Here is a 27,038-nt window from a genome sequence, read left to right as displayed (position 1 = left end):
CCTCGGGTCGGGGGCACCGGGCACATCCCCGGGTCGGGGGCACCGGGGCACACACCAGACCCGCCCGTCCGCGGCGCTTCGCGGCGAGCTGAGCGTCCGCGACCCACAGAATCGAGCGGCGCGCGGCGATTGGCGGCGCGCGGGCGGCCCCGCCCCGCCCCTCACATGACCGCTGGCGAGGGTTTTGTCGCGCCCGCTCGTCCCGCCGCCGCCCCCCGGAGCTCCCGCCGGCACCGGCAGTGCCCCCGCCATGGAGCCCCGCGGGTGTCCCCATTCTCTCCGCGTCCTCCTCCTGCCGCTGCTGCTGATCGGCGTCTGCGGTGAGCGGGGCCGCGGCCCGGGGGGCCGAGGGGGCGGCTGTGGGTGTGCCCGGTCCGGTCCTTGAGGCGCCGCGCGGGGGGTCCCGCCGGGTCTCAGGGCGGCCCCGGGGTGGGGGCGCCGCCGCCTGAGGGAGGGGAGGGAAAAGGGAAGGGAAGGGGAGGGAAACGAGGCCGAGGCCCCGCGGCCCTGCCGGGCACAGCCGCCCGTGCCGTGTCCCGGGCCCGTGGCGCTTCCCCCTGGGCCGCGGCCGGCGCTGCCCCGTCAGCCCGGGCACAGCTCGCACCCCTCAGGAACCGGGAGCGGGCAAAAGTTGTCCAGGAACGAAAAGGAAAAGGGCGCAGATTGTCTAGAAACGCGAAGGGAAAGGGCGTCTACGTGTGTTTTGAGCCGGGAATCGTGGAAGGGCAAGGCATGGCGATCCCTCTCTTAGGGTTGGGCTGGTGTGGTAACCACTGATACAACATATAAAACAACAGGGAGACGCCGCTCTGCGGGCAGGACGCTGCTCAAGTGCTGTGTGCTGGGTTCACAGTGTCACTGTGTCACCACAAAGCCACATGTCACAGGTTCATAGAATCCCAGGCTGGAAGGGACCTCAAGGATCAGACAGTCCAGTCTTTCTTGGCAAAAACATGGCCTAGACAAGATGGCCCAGCATTCTATCCAGCCAAATCTCACAGTATTGGGAATGTCCAGTATTTGGAAATCCTACTCTTTAAGATTATTAGTCTATGTCAGGTAAACAGGCTATAAAACATTCTTGCAATTTTTACCTAGCTTTAATACATTCACAATGTGCTTCCTATTTTTAATATGTTTTAGAAATCCAGCTATTCTTTCAGTGTCTGGCAAATTGAATATAGTCCTGATATAATTTACTGCTTTTGATGAGCTGTCTTCTTAAGTGGTTCTAGAAAATGAAGTAAAAACAATGTCTTAATAACTAATAATCATATCTTACAGTTTTTTTCCAGTCCCATGCAGTGGAAGTAGATATAAAGGATTCCTCTAATGCCACCTGCCTGTATGCAAATTGGATGATGAGGTTCTTGATAACATATGAATCAAACACTAGTGATTATGTAAGTATTTGGAGGTAACTCTTCCTGAGAACTGTATTTTCGTCTGGGTGGAATTTTTAAGTAGACTATTTTATTTAGGCTGTTTGATTTCTTACTTTTTTCTTTTTTTTGCTAAGTCAAATGTTAAGAGTATTTCTGCATACTCTTTTTAAAACAAAGCATAAGTTCTCAGTCACACAAATGACTGAAAGTACCCTGTTGCTCTTACTTAAATGACGTGCACAGGACTCGCCAAGTTTAACCAGTATCAGTGTAGTTGTGTTTTCAGCCAGACAGTAAATCTGAATTGCAGCTCAGCACAGTCAAGATTTACAGCCAGGTTAGAGTTGTAGTTTTGCTCTCAAATGTAATACGGCTCCTTTCTCAGACAGGTGTCAGGGAGCCTTTTTAATAATTTTGTAGAATAACCTAAAATAATCTCACTTCTCTTGTGCAAGGTTCCATCCAGCTCCAGGAGCTTTGTAATGCTGTCGTGAGGAAGAACTGCTATCTTTTTTTTTTCTAGAAAACCACAACGTTGAATTTGTCATCCAGCGTGACACACAATGGAAGCGTCTGTGGCAATGATACACAAGCTGCGCTTGTGGCAGTGCAGTTTGGAGAAGGTCATTCTTGGAGCAATAACTATACAAAAAACAATGAAACTTACCAGGGGGACTTTGTCACATTCACCTACAACACCAATGACACAACTGTGTTTCCTGATGCTAAAAGAAAAGGTAACATTCAGTTCAGAGCCTGACTTGCGGAGCAATCTCAGCCACAAGTGTCAGGCCTTGTGTACCTGACCTTGGTTGATGTTTTCAAAGTTAGAAGGACTAATAATGTGTGTATGAGTTTTGTGTTGGTCCTACCTGCCTGCTGGATAACAATGCAGACTTGCTGCCTTTGCTGAGTCTGTAATTCCTTTAAGTGGAACAGAACAGGAAGGGTGGCTGAGCAGCTTTGAGCAGTGAGGTACTGGTAGACAGCAGGCACTTGGAAAATTCATTTTAGTGTGCACTGCTTGACCTTCCACCTTGCCAAGTGATGCAGTACTAGACTTTCTATCTACTAATGCTTGCTAATAATAGGATTTTTTTCTCCTTAATAAGTTAAGTAAAAGCGTTTACATTTCTAATGGCTTGCCTAGTTCTGGAAGCTTGGTTATTTCTCTGCATTACTCAGCACTTCAGGTCAGGACGTGTAGGAAAAACAAAATAAAAATACTTAAGATTGTTAAATTTAATTATCTCTTACTCTTTGTTACATGGAATTATGTAAAACATAACACTACCTCTAAGTTTTTGTAGTTCATAGGCATTAAAATATTTGTGCTTATTTGTAGGACTAGTTACTGTTGTTCTAAAGGACTCTATGCCTCCAATACAAGTGAACAGTCTCTACGTGTGTCATAGTACTGATGCTATTGAAGCAGAAAATGTAACACAGATTTTCTGGAATGTTACTCTGCAGGCTTTTGTTCAGAATGGCACAGTCAGTAAAAAAGGTGAGTATTTCAATTTGTGAATAAATGTTTTTGTATTGCACCTTAGTGCAGGGAGCAAAGTCCCATAATAAAAAAATGCCCCAGTTCTCTCAGGGTTTAATAATGCTCATGTAAGTATCCTTTAATTACTCTTTCCTTGTTCCTGGAATAATAGATTAGGAGAGGAGATTTGGTGGTGTGTTGCAATGTGGATTGTGCCCATGCCAGGGTGGTAGGCTACTAAAGTGTGTATTCCAGTAACTGGGTTTAAGAATAAGCACTTCAGAACTGCTGTTGCTGACTAATTCATTTGAGTCTGAAGGTTTTTTAGGTGTCTGCCTTCCACTTCCAGTACTGGCCTCTGCTGTTGTGTTTGAACAGCCCGTTGTCTCATCTCACAGCTCAGCTGCTGAAAGAGATGAGCACATCACCCTGCTGCAAACAGCTTAGCAGGGACACTTACTTTGTGACAGCAAATACATATCACACTTCTGTAACCAGACAGTTGTCTGTGTGTGTTTGCTTCCATGTGCCAGAGGTGAGTAGTACTGCATGGATTTAAAACTGTGCACATCACAACATTTGTGAGAATAAATTGTAGCTGTGTGTTGTTTGGGATCCTGTGCCACAGTGTTGAGTTTGGGACTTCTGACTTGGTGATTAGCAGACTCCCAATAAGCCTTAATTTCATCAAAGAAGTTGATACCTGTATTGAACTGACCACTGAGTCATAAGATTTTAATAAAATTTCAGCACTGAAATGGTGGTTAAAATGTCTTTTCAGAGATTAGATGTAGTGCTGATACACCTACTTCTGCACCCACTGTTGCGCCTACTGTTGCCAATGTAACTACTGTCTCCACCACCACTCTGTCACCTGCTCCAACCACTGCTCCCAAACCTGTGGAGAAACCAGCCATAGGAAACTATTCTCTTAAAAGTGGAAATAAAACTTGTCTACTGGCTACTGTGGGGCTGCAACTGAATGTTTCCCAAGACAAGGTACTTTTCTTTTCTTACGAAGAGTAAAAGGGTGCTGCAGTTATTTGGTGAGAAATCTGAATGCAGGGTATTTGCTTTGTGCACTGCTGGCTTCCAGAACTGCTTCTAAGTATTGTGTGTAGCACCTCTCTGACACCAGAATAGTTTTGTGGTGTAAATCTGGCTCCAAAACCTTACCTGGATTCACCATAACTTGTGAGAGTACTTTTGACATGATTAAAAGTCTGCAACTGTCTTAGCTGTTAAGGCTGTTGATCCCTGCAGATACTGTCTGTCCTCTCAGAGGGAGACAGGTAGCCTGTTTTGTTGGGGAACAAAGTGAGACTTCTCTGGGCAATTGGCTTCAGTTTTTGCCAGCATGTAAATTTAACTCAAATAACCTGAGTTTGATAGTAGCCAGGCTGAATCTTCTGCTGTCATGTTTATGACAAGCTCTTCTAGCCCAAAACTCAACAAGGTATTCCAAATGACAGCTGAGTGTCTTTGTGGCATGTCTGTATTTCAGCCTCTCCTGATCAACATCAATCCGAAGACAACCGTCGCAGATGGTGCCTGTGGTAACACAACAGCGACTCTGAAACTGAACGATGGAAATAGCACACTGATCAGTTTCGCATTCGTTGTTGTGAGTAACTTTTTTATTTTAAACTAAGCTTTCATTCAACAGCCTGATCACTCATAGTAAAATCCTTCTGTCACTTGCAGGGGGTGGGCTGTTCCCATATGGGAAGTGGAACTGGGCAGCTGACTGCCTCGAGACAAATGGAGAATTGGGTTAAAGTTGTCAGAAATGGAAGGCTGGTAAAGCCTTTGTAAAGTATGTGTTCTTAAAGTTAGAATTCCACACTGACACTTGGTTCTTGCTTCCTAAACAGAAAAATACAAGTGCAAGTGCACAAAAATTTTACCTGAAAGAAGTGAATGTTACTCTGCTCAACCGTCTGAATGGTTCTGGTAAGAAACAGTATCTGCCTTAAAGCAAGTGCAGTATTTTATTCAGTGTCTGCATCAAATACTTCTGATTTTCTTTAGTGTTGTTCAGATTTATTGTTAGTTCCTACTTTGTCTATAAGTTGGTATGAACAAAAATAATAAGCAGAAATGGCTGTAAGAGTTAAACAGCAGTGTGGGATCATTCTTTGATTTCTGACATTTCTGCTAATGAGGTCCCTGTCGAAATTATTAGGACTTCTTTATAAATATTTTCAGTAACATAATTTTTTGAGGTGTGAAATACAGCTCTACCAACTTTGAAGCGTTTTTCCCTAAACCAGCTGTTTTCTTTGATTGAAGAAGCAACTGTATCTTCCAGCCACTTACACTGAACTCTCACTGGAAAAGAGGCCAGTCCTCCAAAACCTAAAGCATGCTTTTTTTTCAAAACAAAAATACATTGGGGGTTTTTTTGCCTTTTTAAAGTTGCTTGTCATGGCTACAGCAGTTAAAAGAGCACTAAAGCTAAAACACATGTAATTGCAGTGTTGGGATGAGTGGAGGTACAGGAAGGCCTGGTGTCGTGTATATATTGAGGAGAGGTTGCTGCTGAGAACTGCAATTACTTCAGTGCCTCACTTTGTTTAAGCAGATCAATCCCACTTCACACTGCTTTGTTTTTCAAACCAGCCAGTGCTGAAATGTGAGCCCCCTACATTCAGTTCCTCAGTCTTACAGTCTTATGATTGTATTAGCAACTGTCTTGCATTTAAAGTGGGCATGCAAATTTCCTTTATTTTTCTTTTTTTCCCCCCCTTTGTTTAGTTATTTTAAGTGCAGATAACCACAATTTCAGCAAGTGGGATGCTTTCCTTGGTAGCTCTTACATGTGCCAAAAAGAACAGACTCTTGAGATTAGTGAAGATATCCAAGTGCATACTTTTAATCTCCGGATTCAGCCATTCCTTGTGGAAGCCAATAAGTTTGCTACGGGTAAGTGTTATGTTTTTCTTAACTTTTTGGCATTGTTTGCAAAATTCTTACTTACTAAAAAGCACCAGCATTGGGTACAAGCACTTCATCTTGGAAGCCCTTGTTCCAACTTTTTTAAACCTATTTTTATATACATGGAATGAAGTTCTGAGACTGACATTCAAATTCAGGCAAAGCTTTGTTCTCACTTTAAAAATGTCTGCCAGATATGTGGTTCTCCTTCACCAAACCTGAATGAACTACAGACACTGAAGAGGGACTTAAGCATTACCTTGCAGGAAAGGTTAGAAGTTACCTGATATCATCTTGACATGTGGCTTTTTGTAGCCCAAGTATATAAGAAAATAGGACAGAGCTTAAGCAGAAGTGAACTTTGAGAATATTGTTAGATGTTTTGTTTCTTTTTTACTTGTCAGTCCAAGGAATGGGAGTGTTGGGGGGAAGATGAAGTGGCACAGCTTCCTTCAGAAGCCATCTTGTATATCCAGAACCAAAGAAACATTTTGAAATATTTGTTTGATGTATTATCTTGGTCTTGTCTGGAGAAAACTGGAATGTCTTAAATTACCTCATTCTTAATATTTAGTGTAACTTAGTCTTTGTATTTAATAATAAAACTCCCAGCACAGTCTTACTGGACTAGACTGATACATAGACAAATAGATTGAGTGTGGATTTTTGAAATTCTTTTTTTAGAGGTAAGTAGCTCTGCAGGGTAAACAGTATTTCTAAGTAGTTAGGGTCCCATTTCACTCTGTAGTTCAAGTTGCAGCTGGCTTTATTCTTCTTCTAATTATAGTTATTTTATCTGTGTAACATGTCTCCATTCTGGATAGATTCTTGATAGCAAATCTCGGTCACCTTTTACCCTTCGTGAGTAAAAGCACAAACCAGACTTGCCTTCAGTATGAAATAGATAAGCCTGGTTCTTAAGTGTACAAGAACAGCTACTCCCTTATCTAGTGGAGATCTTGTGCATGTGAAAACTCGGACACCCCTAGTTTGTTAAAAGGGTGTGTGTATATATATAAATATATAACATATATATTGCTATATATATGTTATCAAACATTCTATATGCTCAATGTAGCCATGAGACCTCTGCAGTTCTTTCTCTCTTAGTTTAAAGAAGTGATAATACTTGATTATTTAACACCTTCATATTAACAAAAAAAGGTTTTTATACCACACTTGGCAAGTATTTTGTCTTTATTTATTCTTTGTTGCAACCTTTTTCTCACCTACAGCCTACGAGTGTTCGCTGGATGATGACAGCATTCTAATCCCCATTGTAGTGGGTGCTGCACTTGCTGTCTTGATTGCCATTATAGTGGTTGCTTACATAATTGGCAGAAGAAAAAGCTATGCTGGATATCAAACTCTGTGAATCTCAGTGTGATTCCTGTTCTGATTTCACTCTAAACAAAGCAAGTGCAAGTTCTGAAGTCCAAAAAAGACCCAAACTTAGGAGTAATTACTATCCACATCTAATTGGAGTTGAGAAACAAAGAGAGAATGTTTATCTCAGATGAAGCAGAGCTACGTTTTCAGTTTTCTTGCTCTCAGAAGACGCCGTGGGTTTCATAGCTGTTTGGAAGATGTCAAATACTGGATGAATTGCTAGGCTAAGGATTTTATCTTGTGAAAATCCTACAGTGTTTAGGATTTCTTTCTGCTTTTTACAAATAGTAGCCTGAAACAAGAACACATTCTGAACTGATGTGCATTGGGGCAACTCCCAGAATAGCATAGAATTTGTACTTGCTTCTCTCCTTTGCATTCCTTAGTTGTTGTCGTAATTGTGGGTTAAGCTGGCAGCATTAGTCACTATGTTGACTTGTATAGTATTTAACAAGGATTGTATGATGCCCAGTAACAACGTGGTTTTCCATAGGATTGAAAGTCGGGCTGGTGATTAAGTGATCTCTTGAAGTGGCAGCAGTAACTTACTCTACCCTTGTCAGAATTTGAGTAATTTACTCCTGCCTTGGTGTAGTTTCAGGAGGCATTCCTGTACCCTGGCTGTACAAACAAAATGGGTAACCCATATTTGCCACATGGTGGATATGTAGGAAGACTTCAGTGCCATTACCAAATGTTTAAAATTAAAAAAAATAACTGTTAGGCACTGAATTCTTCATTCCTTATTATACCTTGGCAATCACCTGAAATACTCAACTAAGGCAGACTTCTGCTAAATTAATGTAAGCTCTTTTGCTGGTATCAATTTAAAGGGAATAACCTTTCTAAATATTCCAGAACTTTAAAGTGCACTTAACTTCATACCATACTCTGCACAGAACTGGTCTGTCTTGTTGCTTTGAATGACCATTGTTTAAAGATGCTTTCATTTAATGAGCCAGTATCTGTTGTTGCAGCTTGAGCTGTTTTTAAATCTTCATCTTGAATGGTTCTCTGCCACTCAAAATCCACATTATAACTGCCCGCCATTGGCATTCTGAATGTTCAACGTACTTTGTGTTTGATTGTTTGCGGTGTAGCACTTATTAGTGTTAAGAATGCAAAAGCCAAAGTAGTCTGAGATGGACCCACAACACCTGTTTTTCCTTGCTGTATGGAAAGAATAACTAGGCTAAAAAAATGCAGCGCAACTGGACTGTTCTTAAACTGCAGCTCTGCAGAGACAACCCCTTGATGCACAACTTTTCTCTGGCCTCCTTGTGCTGTAATCCATATTCTTACTGCATGGAAAAAGGAAGTCTTTTAGACTTTTAGATAAGTGTGGCTTCTTTGCATATGTCATAACATGAGCTGCCTAAACTATTTAATGGACATAACATTGTCTCCCCCTTTAGAATGAGTTTCGCCTGCATCAAAGCTGCTCTAGTGTTTTATTAGTGTTCTCTAGGGTTGTAGAGATGTCTGTGGCATGTTTGTATACAAATCATAAAATACGCTTCTTTCAGTAATGGTTTGGGGTTTGTTTGGTTTTGGTTTTTTTTTTAAACACTTTACTCTTGACACTATCCAAGGAAGCAGGTATGGGTGGATAATACTATAGCTTGTAACCTACAGCTTGAATTTTCCATCAGTTACTGAAATTCATTTTAATGAAAGTGGGATACTGCTACAAATTTAATAATGAAACTGGCTTCAAGACTTACCATTTTAATGAAAAAATATGGATCTAATGACTTTCATATTAATATATCCTCAAATGCAGAAGTTCATATAGATTTTTTAGCCTTTTTTTTTTGTGTGAGTGATGTTCAGTGGCACCAGTTAAACATGCATTTCTGTTAAGGGGTAATGATCACACTGTATTCTTCTGACCATGCACATTTTTGAACTGTACAGTTTCCAAGTGATAATACAGAACATTTGTGCAAACCACTCCCAGAAATCAACACTAGAAATACCTTTGCAAAAGCCTGCAAGTACATTGGCTCAGAGTATTAAGTACTTCTAGACTGATGTGCAGACAACTGGTTCAAAAAACATCAAAGTTTCACCTGGCTTTCTGTTATAAAACCACTAGTTTTCTTGTATGTATTGCTCCATAGGGAACTGTCAATCTGTTTAACCTTGTGCTCTAAAAAATAAAGATTGTTCTATTTCTTAAGGAAACTTGTTCACATTTTTTAACTGATTTGAAAACGGACGTCTTGTATTGTCTTTTTTTAAAGAAAATAAACTGAATGAGTAAGGTGAACCCCAGTCAGTCTATACCCGAGATTGTGTTACATGGCTGGTTTTGTTCTGGTCTGTGGAAACAGCATTTAAATTGCATGTGCTTGTGGATGTTGAAGATTAATATGTATCATCTGTCATAGAATGCTGTTGGGTTTGTGCCTTGTACACAGTCTACTAAATACTCAAATTGTCCTCTAAAATGCTGAGATTTCTGATACTTTAGGGTAAAGATGTCATACTAGTAGATCTGAAAAGAAGATTTTCTAGCCAATGAATGATGGGTTTGGGCTTTTTTTTTTGGAGGTGGGGGGTATTTCTTAATTTGTTTCTTGGTTTTTTGTTTGGCTAGTTTTTAATTTTTACATTTACCACAGTGTTTTCTATTTGAGTAGCTTATACCAATAAAACACAAAATGATTGGAATTAAAAGGGAAGGTAGCTTTTATACTGGGGATAAAAACGTTTTGGGCCAAAATTTCTGCTTATTTTGAGTGGAGACACATTCAATCACATCAGTCAAGAAAACTGTTCCTGTGGGCTGACTGCAGAGCCTGCATGTTGTGGTGTAGTTCCACCTTTGAAGACACCTCTCTGAAGCTTCTAACCAGTACAGTAACCATACCTGGAGAGATGTGTGCCAGCAGAGGATGGAATGTCTCTGGTATGAAACCTTTTTGCTCTGGGAATTCCTTGTAGAAGGTGCCATAGTGTGCTGTGCACTGCAGTGATCCCCTTCCTCTACAGCAGAGAGGGCAATTCCTGTCCCTGCCTGCTGGGCACCCTTCACCCTTAACAAATCCATTAATGATTTGTTAATGACCCATTATCCAGCATGTAGGAAATTGTGTATGTTGAGCCTCGGTGAACAAACTTGACTAAACACTGAGTGCAGGTCTCTCTTTAAGATGCTTAAATACTTTCTCAGGGGTTCCTTTCCTGTTCCAAGTGTTTCTCTACTTGGCAGTAGGTGCCTTCAGAGAATCTGAGTTTAGTGTTTTCAGGTGTTGAGCCTCCATGTTGTTCTCCTTACTCTGAGCCAAAGGCTTTGTACAGGGTTTCATGAAGGGGCAGTGCAAGTGTGTGCCAGACCATAATAGGCTAAACCAAGACAGTAAATTTCCCACAAGTAATGCTGATTCTATGAAAAAAAGAAGAAAAAAAGTTTTGTGAGGAGTGCTGCTTTATGCAAAGCATGTAAGCTGGGCACCCTTCCAGCGCCAGGCAGTGCAGGCAGATACCAATGTGTTACCAACCTCTCTCCTGGTACCAGGCAGGTGGAGCTCTGCTCTCGTTACAAACAGAAACAGAGAATGCCAAGCCCTGTCCCGTGTCTGAGGTGTATCCCTCAGTCTGAAACCAGTTCCCAGCACTGTTTGTTAATCCTTGATGAGTGTTTATATCAGCAAGGAGCCCGTCACATGTTTTACAACCTGTATATTAAAAACCAGTGTAGCATTACAGCTGTCTCTTCTGGTTTCTTTCTCCTGTGTGGATTTCAGTAAGGTCTGTACTTCTCATCTGAAACTGGCAAGCCTTTTGTATTGAAAATAAAGGTACTCGCCCCCACGAGAGTCTTTCAGTGTCTCCTATTCAGTGCTTTCAGCACTCCCATCTTGGCTCTCTCTTGTAGTTTGCAGTGTTTCCACTTTGTTAGGTGGATTGTCCCATATTTGTTCGTCTGGAACCCAGAGAGGTGCTGGTGACCCAGGGCTTGGGAAGACCCTTGGACAAGGCTGGTCTGGGGTTCTTGTTGCTTTATTGCTGCTGACTGAGGTGTGATCAGATAATGCATGCTCAGACTGCTGGCTTGTCCTTACATTTGTAATTTATCCTCTCCTCACCAGAGGAAGCTGAAATTAAACATACAAATGGGAAGAAGTATACTACCAATATAACAGGTGTGTGTAGAATACATGTTTAAAGAAACCAACCTTTCCATCAACTCTTAATACTGATTTTACTTTAGATGCATTAGCGTATCTAATACAGCGTAATTGCTCAAAAATGCCTCTTTGCTCCTTGCTTGCTTTGGTGTCTAATGCTTGATTTCCCTTACTAATTTATTCTCCCTTGCTTCTTTGTTTTTCTTCTTTCTGCAGCTGAAGAATGCATTGCTGATTCTGACCTGAACTTTCTTATTCCCATCGCCGTGGGCATCGCACTTGGATTCCTTATCATTCTTGTCTTTATATCTTACCTCATTGGAAGAAGAAAAAGTCGTACTGGCTATCAGTCTGTATAATCTCTTAATTCCACCTGTGTTGCCACCCTCCCTGCTCTTCTCCCTTTCCTGGATTCCCTGATCTGCCCCTCTAAAAAGAAGAAAAACTAATTATTTAATTCATGGTTTCTTTATTTAAAAAAGTTAAGATGACTTCATGACAAGATAACGTGTTGTGAGTCTGAGAATGAGTTGCAATTACTTGAAGCTACTGTTTGATTTGGGAAATAGTAAGTGTTCTGAGGACCACAGAATTGAGCAGAGGTGATGTGTGTCCTTGTGAGGTGTTTTGAGTAAACAAGACATCTACAAAACTTTCTGTTGTTTAATCTTTTTATACAAGAAAATTTCTAGCTGCCTACAGCTCGTCTTGGATAATGCTAAAGCTAAAACTATAATTAAAAGTGTGAATGCTGTGTCGAAAGGGACTGTACAAACGGTGGGGAAAAAATACCAAGCTCTTAACAGACTTCACTTGGAAACTTGGCATATGGCTGTTCTTGGGAACCAGTCTGAATTTCCTGTTCCTTCTAAAAGTAAAGGTAGTGCCTGATGTTGCTAATAACATAATTCGAGAAGAACATCTGACTCTTCTAGTAAATTAATTTAGGATGGAGAAGTTGACTATGTGGAATATGTTGAATAGCTTTGCACTTAGCATGGTGTCTCATTTGGTAAGATAAGGCTCAGTCCTGGAGAACTTGGGCTGCTCAGAAAAGCCAACAGTGTGCTAAAGGAAATGTCTCCTGTGCTATTTTGTTGGACTGCATTTTTCCTTTTGTTCTGAGCTCAATTGTGAAATGAGAGTGGGAGACTGGAATTTCACTGGCTGCAGTTTCTCTCAGCTTTGATTCTGAACATAAAAGAAACTACACAGAACTGCGCCATGTGAGGCTCAAGAGTATTTTGAGAGCACTCAAAGACTGACTAAGAACACAGATTGCTCAGAGTTTCCTGCAGTTCCTTTGGACAGCTTTCACAGGTTAACGGGATCACTGAAAAGCTGTGATTGAGGAATGCAAGTGAACATACAAAGCCAGTTAGTTTTGATACAATTAATCTGCTTTTAACCTCCTCATTATTACTGTCTCAGTGTAAGAGCACAAAGTTTGTAGCATGAGGAATGCTGATCATAAAGGAGAAATTAATATATATCTATCTGTAGTGAAGAAAGTGACTTCTAAAGGAGTAAGAGCATCTGACCTGTTTGAAGATGCTTTCTTTGTTATTAGTGCCATACCTTTTGCAATTCTATGTTCCATATCTAAACTGTACCAAAATAGAAGTTAGTCGTTAGTGGTTGTGTTCTGCTTCGTTCCCATCAGGTTCACATTGGTAGGATGAAAGGATGAAAGAAGCCTCTTGTTCTTTGAACCTTTTTCGTCCATGTTGGCAAAAGCCTTGTGCAGCTGCAGGACAGCTCAAGAGCTGCCAGGTCTGTAGAGAGCTACTGAGGGCACACAGAGTTCTGTCCTCTGCAGCAAATGTTTGCTAAAGCTGCTTTAATATTTAATCTCTCTGTGCTCTGATCCCACATCCATGTTGGAGGGAAAGCACCTTCAGTAATTCACATGCACAAGGGTGACAGTCAACACTGATGTCTAAGTAACTGACAACAGCTATATATTCAGGGAAGGGAGATTTCTAAAGACTTAGTTTTGATGTTTGAGAAATACCTGTACATTCAATTATTCTTGTCCTCACTGTGACCAAAGATACACTCTACCTGAGTCTGACAAAAGTGACTTTGTGCTGCAAATGGGCTCTTGAACCAAGTTGTCTTTTTTTTTTTAGGAATGTACTTTAATGCTGCTGATTTGGACTGTGTGCTTCAGATTTGATTGTCTTGGTCTTTTGTATTGTACCTTTGCTCTTGCAATACTTTATTTTCCTGCCAGAGTGGTAAATGGAATTATTTTGAGACTGGCAATTCCTGAGTAACACCCCCTTGTCAGTGTGGTGCTTCTGTGCTGCCAGCAGATGGATCACAGCTATGGTTTCATGCTCAGATTGCAGATTGAAGTATTTAACATCACTTTTGCTAGGCTATTTTAATAAAATGTGGTCATTTCCTAGATGCAAACATATGCACACATATATATATTTTATATATCCAAATAAAATATTATTTTGAGCTTCAATAGAAGTCAAAAATTGATCCAGCACTTTCAGGTTGTTGCAGCTTGAAGGGTGGTATATACAGTTTTCCAGATCTTGAAATGACTGTCCAAATACGCTGAAAGCAAAATATATGTATGGAAAATAAAGTTAACTATTGTGTTTATAAAGCTTTGTTTCAGTGTAAGCAGACAACACGTGTCATTTCTAAGAACTTTTCCAATGGGATTGTCAGCGTGCCTGGATCTGGATGTTGGTAGGGAAACAGAACCTTTTGTTTCTAAGCTGTTCACACACATCCAAACTAGTTGCTTTTTCTTTGTTGATTTGATCAAAGCCCGGGCCCATTGTCTGCTAAAGGACCTGCTCCTTCATCAATCCTTGCAACAGGCAGATGGGGAATAGACATTAAATAAAGTTTTACCCTGTCATTAGGGTAGGAGCTATTAATTTCTTGGCATAAAGCATGAAGGGCTTGGTTTCCTTTCAAGACCCCACAGAAATAGAATGTTTTAAAAGAGCTAAAGCAATTGTCAGGGGAAAAAATTATTCTGGGTTTAACTTATTTCTGATGGCAAAAGAAGAGCCACTCCCCCAGCAGGATCCTCCTTGGCAGAAGGCAATTTCTGTTGATCAGAAGATGCCCTTTCAGATAAGTTGTGCAGGCAGAATGATTGTGTTGTCTTGGCTCTATCAGTGTCATCTGAATAGACATCTGAGCAGAGTTAGTTCCTAAACGACCTCTGGTTCAGGTTTTTAACAGTTCTTAATAAATACCTTTTGCCAGATGGTTGGTTGTGATAGTGTAGGGTGAGTCTTACTGTACTGCACTCCTGAACTCTTTGGCCCAAGGAAGTTAATCAAGTTCTCAGAATTCCAGTTAATCAAGTGCTCAGAATTCCAGGATCAGGTTACATGCTGCTTTGAAATTCAGTCCCTAACTGGCCAGCACAGGTTGCTAAAGGCACAAACTGTGCCTCTTACTCCAGTGTTTGAAGAATGCTGCCATGGAGTTAATTTGACTGTAGTCACTTTATTTTTAATACAAAAAAATACTTCTTAGAGACTTATATAGATCAGGAAATGATGGCAGATTAAGTGCCTGGACTAGGATGTAGGACAAACATACCACAATGCTCCTGTTCAGTCAGTAATTTTAGTAAGTATGCTTTCCAACTAGTAGATGATGCCAAGGTGTCCTGTCCTACTGTGTTCTCCCACCATGCAGAGTGCAGTTCATCTCTGGAATGCAGGGGCTGGAGAGGGGCAGGTTGCCTGGGCAGCAGAGGTTGCTCAGGGCTCTGCTCAGTGAGGGACAGGTGTGCTCTGCTCAACCAGGGACAGATGTGCTCTGCTCAGTGAGGGACAGGTGTGCTCCACTGGCCTCTGGGGATGAGGAACTGGTGGCTTCACTAATAACAACATGGACTCTTTAAGGATGAAACCACTGAACATTTCCCTGTGGTTTGCTGCAGCATTAGAGCGGTGACCTCTCTGGAATGGGGAAGAACAGGTCTGAAAGCTTTGGACACTTTTGTGTCTGATCAGGGGAAGGAAGGAGGCACTGCCAACCCATGAACCGTGGGCCTGCCTAAGAGACTTGGCCCTGCCTAAGAGACTTGATGAGGATTCCTGGGGCAGGGAGAAGTACTGGAGTGAGGAGGAGGGAGGGACAAATGCATTCATCTTCCCACTTCAGAAAGGAACAGCTGGAAAGGTTCAAGGTGATTTTCTATGTGGCCCTTGCTCAACACCTTGGGTGTGCTGAACAAGCTGTGTAAAATGCTGCAGTCAAGGTGCTTCTGGTGCTGAAGATCCTAGAAAGCATTTTGAGAACTGCCATTTTTGCTTTTTAGCTCAGTTATTGCAGGCATAATCCAGAATTTTTGCTGTTTATTATTTTAACAGAATAATACTAATAACCTACCCTCTTGTTAACTTTTGCCTGAGAAATGCACATTAGACTATGGTAAAAATTAAAATTTAAAGCCGGGGAAAAATGCATTCCACGGGGGTCACTCAGAGAAGATCTTATGAAAATAGCTGTTGAATACCAGAGGTTTTTTTAAACAAAACTGAAATGCTTTTACAGGTTCTCTGCCCAGGAAATAACTTTTAATTTTTACTAATAATGATTTACATCAGAAGATGAAAAATGTGGATCCATGCTCCATTGCATTTCATTTGTTTGCTAACTATGAACAACAATAAATTAACAATAATCTCCATGTGCCTGTTTTTCCTAGCAGAAAAAATGCTGGCTTGATGCTTTAAAAAGGAAAAAGCCTCTCACTGACTTAACCTAAATGCCTGGTGTTGGCAGTGGCTACTTTCCAATCCTGAGTGTGAAGATGATTCGGCCCAGGAAGCGGTCGCTGTTAAGGTCGTTGATAATTCCTTTCCCATTCAGACTGCACTGAATGGGGACCAAGTGATTCATCTCCACATCTGTGAAGTGCATGGCCACCAGTGGGGATGTGTAGTTGACCTGAAAAGAAGGGAGATTTAAGTGTAATTTTTGAAGGAGAAAAAGAGCTGGCTGGGTGCTTCTGCTCAGTAAAATCATTAGTAATTGGCTCACAGTTCCCAGGCATCCAAGAGGGATTGCCTGATGTCCACTGTGGTCCCTTGGGATGATGGAGCTGAGCCTTTCTGTGCCTGTGCCTCAGAGGGGTGGGATCATGTTGTAGTTTTGTAGTGCATCTTTGCCTCTTGGGTTGATTACCCAGGGCAACACCAGCCAGTGGGACTCTCAGATACTTTCTGGTGTTCTAAAAACCAACCTATGGCTTGTAATAAGAAATCCATGGTGTTCCTGGACCCGTGTGCTCAAAGAACGTGCAAACCTGGTGTCTGGGGCTGTCAGTGATCCTCAGCTGGCAGCAGTACGACGACAGGAGTCTAGTGCCTGCCTCTTCCATTTCAGATTTTGTTGTGACAGTGTGTTCCCTCCCAACACCACACAGCCCAGAGCAGCCCACAGCAGTGCTGGCCAGCATGGTCAGAAATAACTGCTGATGTTGGACTGCTTTGTTTGGAGCCACCCAGCCTGAAGCTGTTTTGCCATAGCTTTGGCAGGTGCCCCATCCTTTTCCTCTTGTGTCACCTAACCCCTGCCTTCCCTAATTCCCTGGGAAAACACTGGTGTTGAGACCTTCTCTGGGAGTTAGCAATGCCAGTCAGTCTCCAGCTGATAAATGTAATCATTCCCATTCTAGCAAGGGGGAACAAGAGTCCCCAGGGATTTCCCAGTTTGTCAGAGACAGAAATAGAGCACTGTAATCCCAGTGCCCATGGCCTCCCTCCTGCCTGCATCTGCCCAAAATAGCCAGAAAGCACATCTGCACTCTGTGCAGCAGCTCCTGCCCTCTCCTTCTCAAGAAGGCAAAACAGAGATGCCAGAGCCATTACTTACATGAGTGAACTTGCCATAGTAGGGATAATACATGAGGTCAAACGTCCCGTTCCCCGGGTAGAAGTCCACTGATCTGAGATGGCTCTCATTGCCTTTCTGCGAGAGAAAAAAAATAAGGACATGCACACAGGGGACACAAAATACAGCTCCCTGCAGAGCAAGGTGAAGGAGCTCTAATACAGATGTTTCTTGTCAGCCTGCAGCAGGGCTCAGCTGTGCTGCCCTCAGTGTGTTTGCTGTGAGCCCAGCTGCTGTCCTGGTTCCAGCCAGGGCAGAGCAGAGCTATGGAGGCATGGGCAAGGGTTAGAGTTTGCTGTTGCCTTGGTTTCCAGAGTATGATCCAGCAGCTGCCTGGGCAGTGAGAGCCCGTCCTTCGCCTTATTACTGTTGGCTTGCAAGGTGCCCCTCAGGACTGAGGGTGCTGTGGAGAGGCTGGAGATGGATGTGAGCAGTTCCTGCATATTCCCCCTAGCTCTAGGCTCTAGCTGGCACCCCAGCACCCAGCCCAGCAGGCCTGTCCACAGGGACTGGGCAGAGTGGTGCCAGTCAGGCTGACAGGAGCTGGCAGCACTCGGAGGGTGATAGCCAAGGTGGGAAGCAGGACACTGGTGGCTTCTGCTGATCTCAGCAGACTGGCACCCACTTACACCCACACACATGGGCAGCCCTGGGTCCTGTGACTGTTTGGGGGTACAATGATGACAGATGGTGAGGGAGACATCAGAGGGAGATGTCTGGCCCTGTGCCCACCACACTGCCAAGCACAAAGGAAAGCAGTACCTGCACTTTGCAGTCCACGCTCACAGGGACCCCAGCACCAGGGCGGTAGCCTATGATCTGCAAAAACAAAAACCATCCATACTTGTAGCAAATGCAGTGCCAAGGACATGCTGCCACCCTTCTCCAGGGCTTAAACCTTTCTGGGTGCCAGTCACATTGCTCAGAACAGGAGCTGTGTGTCCCTACGGCAGGATCTGCCACCCCACACAGTGCAACCTGCCCATGGCTGAGTGATGGATTGGTGCCTGAGAGCAAGGGCAGAGCAGAGCACCCAAAGAGCCCAAGCACACTGCAGTAACACAGCCCCTTCCCCACACTGTTCACATCCTCCTAGGCTTATTTTCCCATCAGTGTGCACTGAAACACCATGTTATTAGATTTCAAATAAACTCAATTTATGAAAATTCCCATTGTAAAGTGACTGGGGTCTGGGATGTACCCCTAAAGCTCAGTTCCTCCAAGAGAAGGGCCTGGCACAAGACCCTCTAAGCACTCAGGCCTCAGCAAATCAAATCAAGCAATTGTTGTAGTGTTTCTTTTTTATGTTTTCTAATGTGTATGAGCCAGCAGGTTTGGGGATTCTAGTTCCCTTGTTTCCTGGGCCTGAGAAGCAAAGGAGTTTCAGTCCCTGCATGGTCTTTATCACACTGGGATGCTCCGAAGGAAGGAATTGAGATGAATGGCTTTCTCTGTACCCGGTTCATCTTCAGCAGGATGCAGGGCTGGCCTCTGGAGTATCCAAACGTTGGGTCCTCAATGCCAGAGCAGTTCTGCAGCAGTGAGCGCTTGAACTGACAGGCCTTCTTCTCCTCACTGTCATCACCCCCTTGGATGAAGTACTGCCCCGAGACACACTCAATATTCTTCTCTTCTTGAACTTTGTCGTCATAAGCTGATGGGGATCAAGAGATAATACTAAAAGTTAAAATTTCCTGAGACCTGCAGAGACCCACACAGAATGGTAAAGCTCCTGTCCCCAGAATCTCCTGTGAGCTTATGAGCCTCCCTTTCCAGATGGGGGTCATGAGATGCCCAGGAGGAGACCTCTGCACCACGTGCATGTGTGCATGGATGGAAACAACTCATCAACATGACTCCTGGGGTTACAAAGATCTTACCTGCTAGGAAGTGGTGCATGCTGTCCACGTACGGCTGCCACGTGTTGGGCTGAGAGACATTGAAGGCAATGGTGAACCCATTCAAGTATGGCCTGATCATCACTCCTGAAGAAGGAGATGGACCCTGATAGAGCAAATGTGGGTGGACTGGCCACAGGCTTTGGGTGTGTGTTGCAGGGGCTGGTTGCACTGTGACAGGGCTTGGGGTCAGGGACCAAGTGGGCACTGACAGTGGCAGCACCAGTGCACAGATAAACTCTCTCCTCGACCTACTCATCCCTCACCTCCATTTCACCCCCAGAGAACACCATATACACATAAAAAAATCACAGGAAACATGGGAGATATGGAGGGTCTCAGCAGTGCTGTGGGTTAGTGATGGGCTTGGGGTTGCACAGAGTAGCTGATGTTCCCAGCTGTGTGGCCAGCTCCAGAGAGGGATCAAGGTGAGAGGGCCTTGTGTTCCCTATCAACATGAAAACACAGGGAAAATGCTGGATCTGATACAAAAAAAGGATTCTCTGAACATTGTCTTGCCAGAACTCCCCCAAATAATAATGCATAAAAACTACTCTTGATTTGCATTTTATTTTGAAGACATGAGGCATAAATGGGCAGTAGTTGAAATGAATCAGCATCACCTACAAAATGCCCAAACTTGGCCATTTACCTTGAGAATAATGATAACAATAAATAGTGTAATTGGAATAAACATTAGTATAATCAGGGTGAATGCTTCCCATGTGGCTATTTAAGATATCTGAACCTCTGCAGAGAACCTGCAGCTCTGTCAGTGTCCTCAGGTAAGTGAGAACACCCTGTGATGGAGGGCTGGGTGTGTACACCTCCAGCAAGGCTTTGAGGTCCCAGCCATGCCATTTCAGTGGGACAGTGCTGGGCAAATGCCCACAGAGGTGCCCGAGGCTGGGCTGGCTGGGGTACGTACCTGGAGGAGACACACGGTCACGGAACCTGGGCGTGTAGGGGCTCAGCGTGAGCAGCATCACGTACATGCAGAAGGCAAACATTCCCGCCAGGCACGTGTAGAAAACAAAGTAAAACAGTAAGATCAAGCCTGCAAACGACAGAGACACGTTGCTGTTAACGCAACCAGAGCACATCCTGTGGGATGTGTCCCACAGGGATGCACAGTCGTGCTTAGCACGGCGTCCTCCACAGCTCTGAGTCCATGGTGGAGGTGGGAGCTTGCACACACACCCCCTGCACACAGACCCTGTGGTTTTGGGTGCAGGACTCTCAGCCAGACACTCTCCCAGCCCAGCCCTGGGGCTGGGGCTGCTGCTGCTGGGCTCAGTACCCCTTTTGCTGCATGGCCCTTCCCAGAGCTCTGTCAGGACCACGTCTGAGTGTCCTCCTGCCTTGGCTGTGTCCAGCAGACAGACTCAACCTTGCCTCTTGCCTTTCACAGCCCATGCTGGCATGGTAACATGTGAGGGTATCCAGTGGCTTCAGCACCTCCAGTTCCTGATGGGGCTGTGGAGTGATGCTCATGCCCTGACTCCTGTTCGCTGCATGGCAGGGATGCCAGAGCTGGGACTGGGCGGACACTCCGAGCCTGCAGCACCACTGGCTGTTTCATAGCCCAGACATTCAGGGAATGGGTTTGTTTTTCCTCTGGACCAGGGTGATGGCTGAGGATGTCTCAAGGGGCCATGGCCTGTGAATAAAACCCAGCGGCTCAGAAAGCAAAGTGAAGCCCTAACCCAAACATTTCCCAGGAGAAACATCCCGGCAGCTCGGAGAGAGCTCTGGGAACACAGATGTGCACTCCTGCTGAGTTTCTGCCGGGAGCCACTGTGGGGCCATGTCCTGCTGTGGGCTGAGCCGGGGTGGATGGGACCATCACTGCTGCTGCTGGCACAACAGGCACAATGTCCAGCCCTGCCACAGTGAGGCTAGATGGTGCCTTTGCCCCAGTCTGGTAGAGCTGGAGCCACTGCTGGGGTGCCAAGATGATGTTTGTTGGGACATCTTGCCGCTGGCTTTCCCATACTGATGTTTCCTGCAGTGCAGCAGGAAGCATTGTCACCAACAGAGATGGAGGTGCAGCCTTTCCCAGAGCCTGGGACCTCCACTGATAACCCTGTGGCCCTGCATTTTGTCACTGTGAGTGCACTGAGTCCTCAGTCCCTGGGGGACACCTGCAGAGTCAGCACAGAGGAGCAGCTCCAGTCTGGGCAAATTTCCCCCTCCTCACCAATGAGATGACAGCAGGAAAGTTCAGCTTCATTCACCTCCAAATGCTCTCACTTTAAAAGAAATTTTAATCTTCACAGTCGCTTCAGTGTTTGTCTCCTTTCCCCTGTACAGGCATGTGAGAACATTTGTGTGCACCAAGGGCTCCTGTGTCCATGGGGAGTGGGGTCATATGGCAGAGCACAATGACTCCAGGGTGCCGGAGGATGCTGCACCCACTCCAAGGCTGCAAATAAGAAGGGACAGCAGTAGCCAGCCAAGGTCACATCCACACCAGACTGAGTAAGTTCTCTCACAGTGATCTTCTCAGCACCTGGCAGAGCCTCCAGAAACACAAACCCACATCACTACTGCTCCCACACTTTGGTCTGTGCCTTCCCACCCAGCAAAGAGGCAGAAGAACTGGGCTGCCTCCATGGCCAGCAAAAGGCACAGAGGAGCAAACGTGGATGTCACGGTCTGACCCAGACTCACGCTTGCGGGTTTTCAGACTCCTCAGATGCTGGTGGGCAGCTTCCTTTGTTCCTCCTGGATGTCACCACAGGCTTAGCAGGAGACCCAGAGCATTGGCAGGGGCACAGTCAGACTGTGGGAATTCCAGCATGTTGCCAGTGCCAGCCAAGGGCTGGAAACACTGAGCAGCAGCCCCCAGTAGTTCACAGCCTTCCAGTGATGTGGATGTGAGAGTGATTCTGGGCTCAGGTTGGGATTTTCACTCTGCCAGGGGAGCTGTGTGCTGTCAGAACAGAGCTGGAAGGTGGACAGCACCACATGTGCTGCAGCACCCTGGTTTGGACCAAGCCTGCAGTAGTGTTTGCGCCACAGCCACAGGCTGCTCTGAACAACCCGGGGCACCTCCAGGCTCAGTGACAAATTTTGAAGGCCACATGAAGGTGCATAAACCAGACAGGACTCTCAGAACCCTCACTGGCACATCCCAGCCCACTGGCCCTGACAGCACCTGTGGGCTCTGCTGTGGGCACCATGTCACACCCTGGGAAGCCATGGGGTGACAGTGACAACCAGCCCTTCCCTCCCCAGAGGCAGGGCTGATGCAGGCAGGGAGGGCTACTTGGCGTGCACCCTCCATGAAACACCTGCCCTACACCTCAGGCGCTCTTCCCTTACCAACCTGATGACCCCAAAGCCACCATCCCACAGGCTTCTGATTTGCACAGGCAGGCGCTGGGTTTCTGGTAGCACCAGGGGTGCACGGCTCTAGCAGACTGACCTGCAGCCCCCACACTTGCTCAGGCTCCAAATTTCTTTCCAGGACATGACTTGGGCAGCCTGAAATCTTTGCTTTCACATCCTCAGTCAACGATAATATTTAGACCAAGGGTAATTTTCCATGGTTTTTTGCTTCTCCTTCTCAGTAGTTCTTTATTGCACTGATTAGAAATATTTACACTAAAAAAATGGACCGGGGTGGTCAGTCCAAGCTATCAAAGACATTCATAGGCAAGTGACTCCATTGTGAAGCAGAAAAGGCAACCCCCAAAAGTGGGACTTCAGCAAGGACCTACCCCAGCTTTTGGCCGTTCTCCCCAGGCATGTTCTCTCCTCTGGGTTCCACAGGAATATCTTCATCTCCCCAGCCAGGTCTGCCCATGTTTTGCTCCCCATCTCTGCCTTGGTCTCGTCCTTCCCTCTGTCAGGATACTGGACCTTCTCCTCATGCTTATTTTCCTGGAAGAGTTACAAAACACAACCCCCACAGGCAAGCTGAACATCTCATTGGCCAAAAATAAATGCAAAAGCACTTAATAGCTGGAAATGTTTCAAATTTCCATTTTCCCATCATCACTCTTGAGTTAAAGTGAGGCAGTTTTGGCTGTTCTAACTTAAGATCACTTACAACTCAGCACCCATTTTTCCATTACATGCACGTCACTGCCATCACACTGGGTACTGTCCCCTTGTCCTGGCATTTACAGAAACACATCTTTTTCCACCTGCGTGAACATGACCAAAGAAAACCTGTGATCTGGTTGGGCTGGGACTCTTCCCACGCTTCTGCAACATCTCTAAGATCAAGTGCACATTTTCTGTGTTACCAGAAATGACAGCAGGCAGCAGAATATAAGAGGTCATGCAGTTTGTTTTCCTTGGCTTGTGAGCAAGTGCTTAGTCTTTGGAGAAATCCCTGTGTTGTTATATTTCAATTACACTGAGTTCCAAGCACAAAAGCATCTCCCCAGGTTGCAAGACCTTGTATTTTGCCTTGGTGGTGAAAACTTGTTTGCTCGGAACTCTGGAACACAAATCTCTCTATACCTGTGTCTGGCCAGGAGTCGCTTGAGACACAGCAGCCATCCTTGATTCCCCTTGAACCTGGACAGATTCTATGTCTCCTGAGCAGGCAGTGAGGTGGGAGAGGATACTGACCTGGCTTTCAGCTCAGGGCAGGGCAGAGTCAGGCGCCACCAGAGAGGAGGGCAATACTGAGAGCTAGATGGGTTCATCACCTCCCCACATTTAATGCAGATGCTGCTGTGGGGCTCAGCTGCCCCCGGCTGGGGCAGAGCCTTCCATCCACAGCAGCTGCACTGTAGGATCACCCCATCGCTGCACTGAGGGCCATGGAAACCTGCCTGCCGTGGGCACCTGTTGGAGCCAGGACTGACAAACAAGACATTTGCACCCCATGGGTTGCCCTGAGTTTGACAGCCTGGCTTGCAAACACCTTTGAACTGGGAGCAGGGAGATTAAACTGTGCTCAGACACGCAAATACTGCAAAACAGTGAGAATGGGGGGAGAGTTCTGATTCCAGGGCCTGAACGTGCCCCTTGGGGAGCCTGGTCAGACCCAGGGGGGCTGTAAACCATCAGCATTGCACTAACTGCCCTGATCAGCTATGCCTAAAGCTCCGATGGGGCTCTTTATGGAGCACGCCTGTGTCAGAGAGCTGCTGCCTGCAAAGTGCTGCCCATACAGCCAAGGCAGTGCTTGGCCCAGGTCCTGCACCCCAGGCTGGAGCGCTTCCCAAGCCAGCCCTTGCATGGCCAAGGTACAGGGTTCACATGGTACAGGCTGATGAAAACAGAGGATCTGTGTGGGGCAGCTGGACATGATGGGATGACCCCACTGCCTTGCAGATGTCTCTGAGCTAGAGAGCGATGTCCAGTCTGGAATGAAACACTGTCCAGGTGGTTTATCTTTGCAGCCCTGGACAGAGATGGTCTTGGAACAGTCCCTTTCATATAGACAAGGTGCAGAAGGAGTGGCAAGAGCTGGAGTAGGTGTGTGCTGGGGCAGGGAGGTGACACAGCCACAGCAGGATGTGTTGGGACACTGGACAGCCCTGGGTCACTGCAAGCCATGACAGCAGGGGAAGCAAAGCTGGGGTTCCTCCCTGGTGAGGTGACTCTGTGCTGCCTGTTGTGGGTGTCCTGGGGGAGGCTATAGGCTTTTCTGTAGCCTCACCTGGAACAGGTCAGCTCTGAATGCTGGATTACTCCTGCTGAAATCACCATCCCCAGGTGTCCCTGTCCCTTCTAGTCCCCCTCACCATCCGGCACCACTAGCCAGACCTGCTGCTGTCCTTTCCCCTCCCAGTACAAAGTGCTTTGCTGAAGGGACAAAGCAGCATTTCCTAAAGCAAAGTAGTTATATTTATCAGCCATGAAGCGGGTCCTTGCAGCAGCTCCCACCTTGCCTCTTGGAGGGTGGCCAGCAGACACCCAAAACACTCACCACCTCCTGGTTAGGGCTCCTGTGCTGGCCCTCCATGGCCCTGGTGCTGGTGTTCCTGTCCATCCCTGTGTGGGAAATGCAGAGAAGCATGAGTGTTAGCACAGCAGCACCAGCCCCATTGTGGGTGCTGTGTCATCGCAGCTCTTGGGGATCCACAGGCACAGTCCCCTCAGCACAGCTCCCCAGCCCTGCAGCACTCCCCAAAAACACAGCTGTGCCAAGATCTCTGCCTGTTTGTGGGGAACCAGACTGCTTTCCCTCCCTACCCTGAAAAGCTCAGTGTTGAGGAGTGGATCAAAAAATAACTTGCTTTCCCAAGAGGGTTGAGCTCAATGCAACAGGATCCCATCCTGAGTCCTCTGGCATCTGGTGCCCTTTGCAGCACCCTCCCTGCATTCTGCCTCATATGTGAGTCCCTATCACTGCCAGTCAGTGCCCTACATGGGGAAGCCAGGCTCTTCACCCCCAGGAGACCATGTAGCTGTTAATAAACATGACCAAATCTCTAGGGTTTCCAGTGGCCTTATGTCTGTCAATGTGTGCTTGTCAGTCACAGTGGGCCATGTGAATACTTACCAAATCTCTTTTGCAGTGAAGGGGTAGTGTGAGGGGCAGGTCTATATTTTTACCCCTTCGAATAAAGACAGAAGCCAGTTCACAGCACCGGCTTCCTCGACTCGGCTTAAAGAGCTGACCACAGCCAACCAGACAAAATCTGGAGACACCTTGCTGGGACATCCAACAGACCAGGGCTGGCACATGTCAGATTTTTCCCCCAGCAGTGAATTGCAGGCACAGGATGATGCACTGGGGCACAGGGGGTGTGTGCTGGGTGCTGCTGGAATTGCTCTAGCAGTGCGATGGCAGCACGTGGGGGCTGCCCGTCCCTGGCTGTGCCCCACACAGCTCTCAAGGAACAGTGGGGCTCATTTTATGTGTCTGTCCCAGCAAGAACTTGGCACCGTCAACCAGCTCATTTCCTTGGCACTTTTCCAGTGGACCGGTGACCCTTCCCTTCACAAGAAAGCCAAGTCCTGTTCAGTAGTGGAGAAAGGTTGCCTTGCCCAGGCTGGTGCTTTGCCCAGAGGCACAAGGACATCAGTCTCAGGCTGCTGCAGGGCTGCACAGCACCATCCAAGCAGGCAAAGCACCACTTCTCCCCTTCCTCTCCTGAGCATGGCTGAAAGCCACTCACCGGCTGTGCTAATAAATGGGCGCAGCAGGAAACAAAGAGGTCTGGCAGCTGCCCCGGTCTGTGCCGAGCTGGCCGGGGCTGGCATGTTCCTGCTGGGTCTGCCGCCGGGGCTGGCTCAGCAACGGGACCCGTGCCTGCCTGCAGCCAGATCACCGGCAGGAGGGCATGCAGGCAGCCAGGCTCACAGCTGGATCACCTGGCTAGGCTGGTGCTTTGCGTCAAGAGTTGCCTTCCTGAAGCTCGGGAGCTGCGATGGGGAGCAGGGATTTAGCATGGCGTGGGCAATTGTGGGGCAGCAGCAGCTCCCCGGGGGCACACGCACCCTGTCACAGCAGTTGTGCTGCTGCTCAGCCTGACCATGGCACAGAGCAGAGGAGGGAACTGAGACCTGTCTCCTCCATCGCTGGCACAGAATGGGGGTGGCTGAGCAGGAGGGAGCCAGGGCCAGTCCCTCTGTTCAGTGGGACACAGGCAATGAGCTCAGGGCTCCTCTAGTTTATCTGAGGTGAATAACTGCTGTTTTCTCTCAAGGTGATGCGTTCTTTGCCATTCATTGATCTGTGCATTTGTAACTTGTCTCTTGCACAGCTGTCAGCGTACGTTTTCCCTTTTCTCCTGGGAGAAGCTGGTCAATAGGCTTTTATCCAGTAAAACTGAGGTGTTTCTTATTTCCAAGCAGAGATAGGATTAGTTTCTTTTAACTTCATGAAATAAGCTTGATATAATTATATGATTTGTACTTAGCACCTCTCAGCCCAGGGCATTAAAGTGATTTACAAGCAATTATGAAGCCTGCTGGGAAGATGCTTTTATCCCCTTTTTGC

General features: G+C 46.0%; 2 protein-coding genes across 2 annotated transcripts; one reads left to right on the top strand and one right to left on the bottom strand.

Annotated features, from left to right (window-relative positions):
- The first annotated feature begins 165 nt into the window (after nt 1-165).
- On the top strand, nt 166-14,006 carry LAMP2 (lysosomal associated membrane protein 2). Its single transcript, XM_071569198.1, is given in 10 exon segments — nt 166-203; nt 205-320; nt 1,285-1,403; nt 1,909-2,122; nt 2,731-2,892; nt 3,656-3,873; nt 4,379-4,498; nt 4,749-4,827; nt 5,632-5,799; nt 11,553-14,006. Coding segments are annotated over 10 exon segments (1,377 nt in total). The 3' UTR covers nt 11,696-14,006.
- Nucleotides 14,007-15,071: 1,065 nt separating this feature from the next.
- ATP1B4 (ATPase Na+/K+ transporting family member beta 4) lies at nt 15,072-22,965 on the bottom strand. The gene is made up of 7 exons (XM_071569200.1): nt 22,849-22,965; nt 20,052-20,180; nt 19,106-19,210; nt 18,683-18,879; nt 17,988-18,044; nt 17,208-17,303; nt 15,072-16,280 (listed from the first exon to the last, which is right to left on the bottom strand). The coding sequence occupies exons 1-7, from the start codon at nt 22,946-22,948 to the stop codon at nt 16,119-16,121; spliced, it is 846 nt and encodes a 281-aa protein (XP_071425301.1). The 5' UTR covers nt 22,949-22,965; the 3' UTR covers nt 15,072-16,118.
- Nucleotides 22,966-27,038: the final 4,073 nt, after the last annotated feature.

Source organism: Pithys albifrons, chromosome 14 (assembly GCF_047495875.1).
Source record: "Pithys albifrons albifrons isolate INPA30051 chromosome 14, PitAlb_v1, whole genome shotgun sequence".
Lineage (NCBI taxonomy): Eukaryota > Metazoa > Chordata > Aves > Passeriformes > Thamnophilidae > Pithys > Pithys albifrons.
This window is presented reverse-complemented; position numbering and strand designations above follow the sequence as displayed.

What these genes read in the sequence shown, in the direction of transcription:
- ATP1B4 (XM_071569200.1), bottom strand. Translation starts at nt 22,948, where the DNA reads ATGGGGAGCAAAACATGGGCAGACCTGGCTGGGGAGATGAAGATATTC. An exon ending in CATGCACCACTTCCTAGCAG is followed by an intron (nt 18,880 to 19,105) that starts GTAAGATCTTTG and finishes GATCCCCATCAG; the next exon opens with CTTATGACGACAAAGTTCAA. An exon ending in GCGTGGACTGCAAAGTGCAG is followed by an intron (nt 17,304 to 17,987) that starts GTACTGCTTTCC and finishes TTTCTCTCGCAG; the next exon opens with AAAGGCAATGAGAGCCATCT.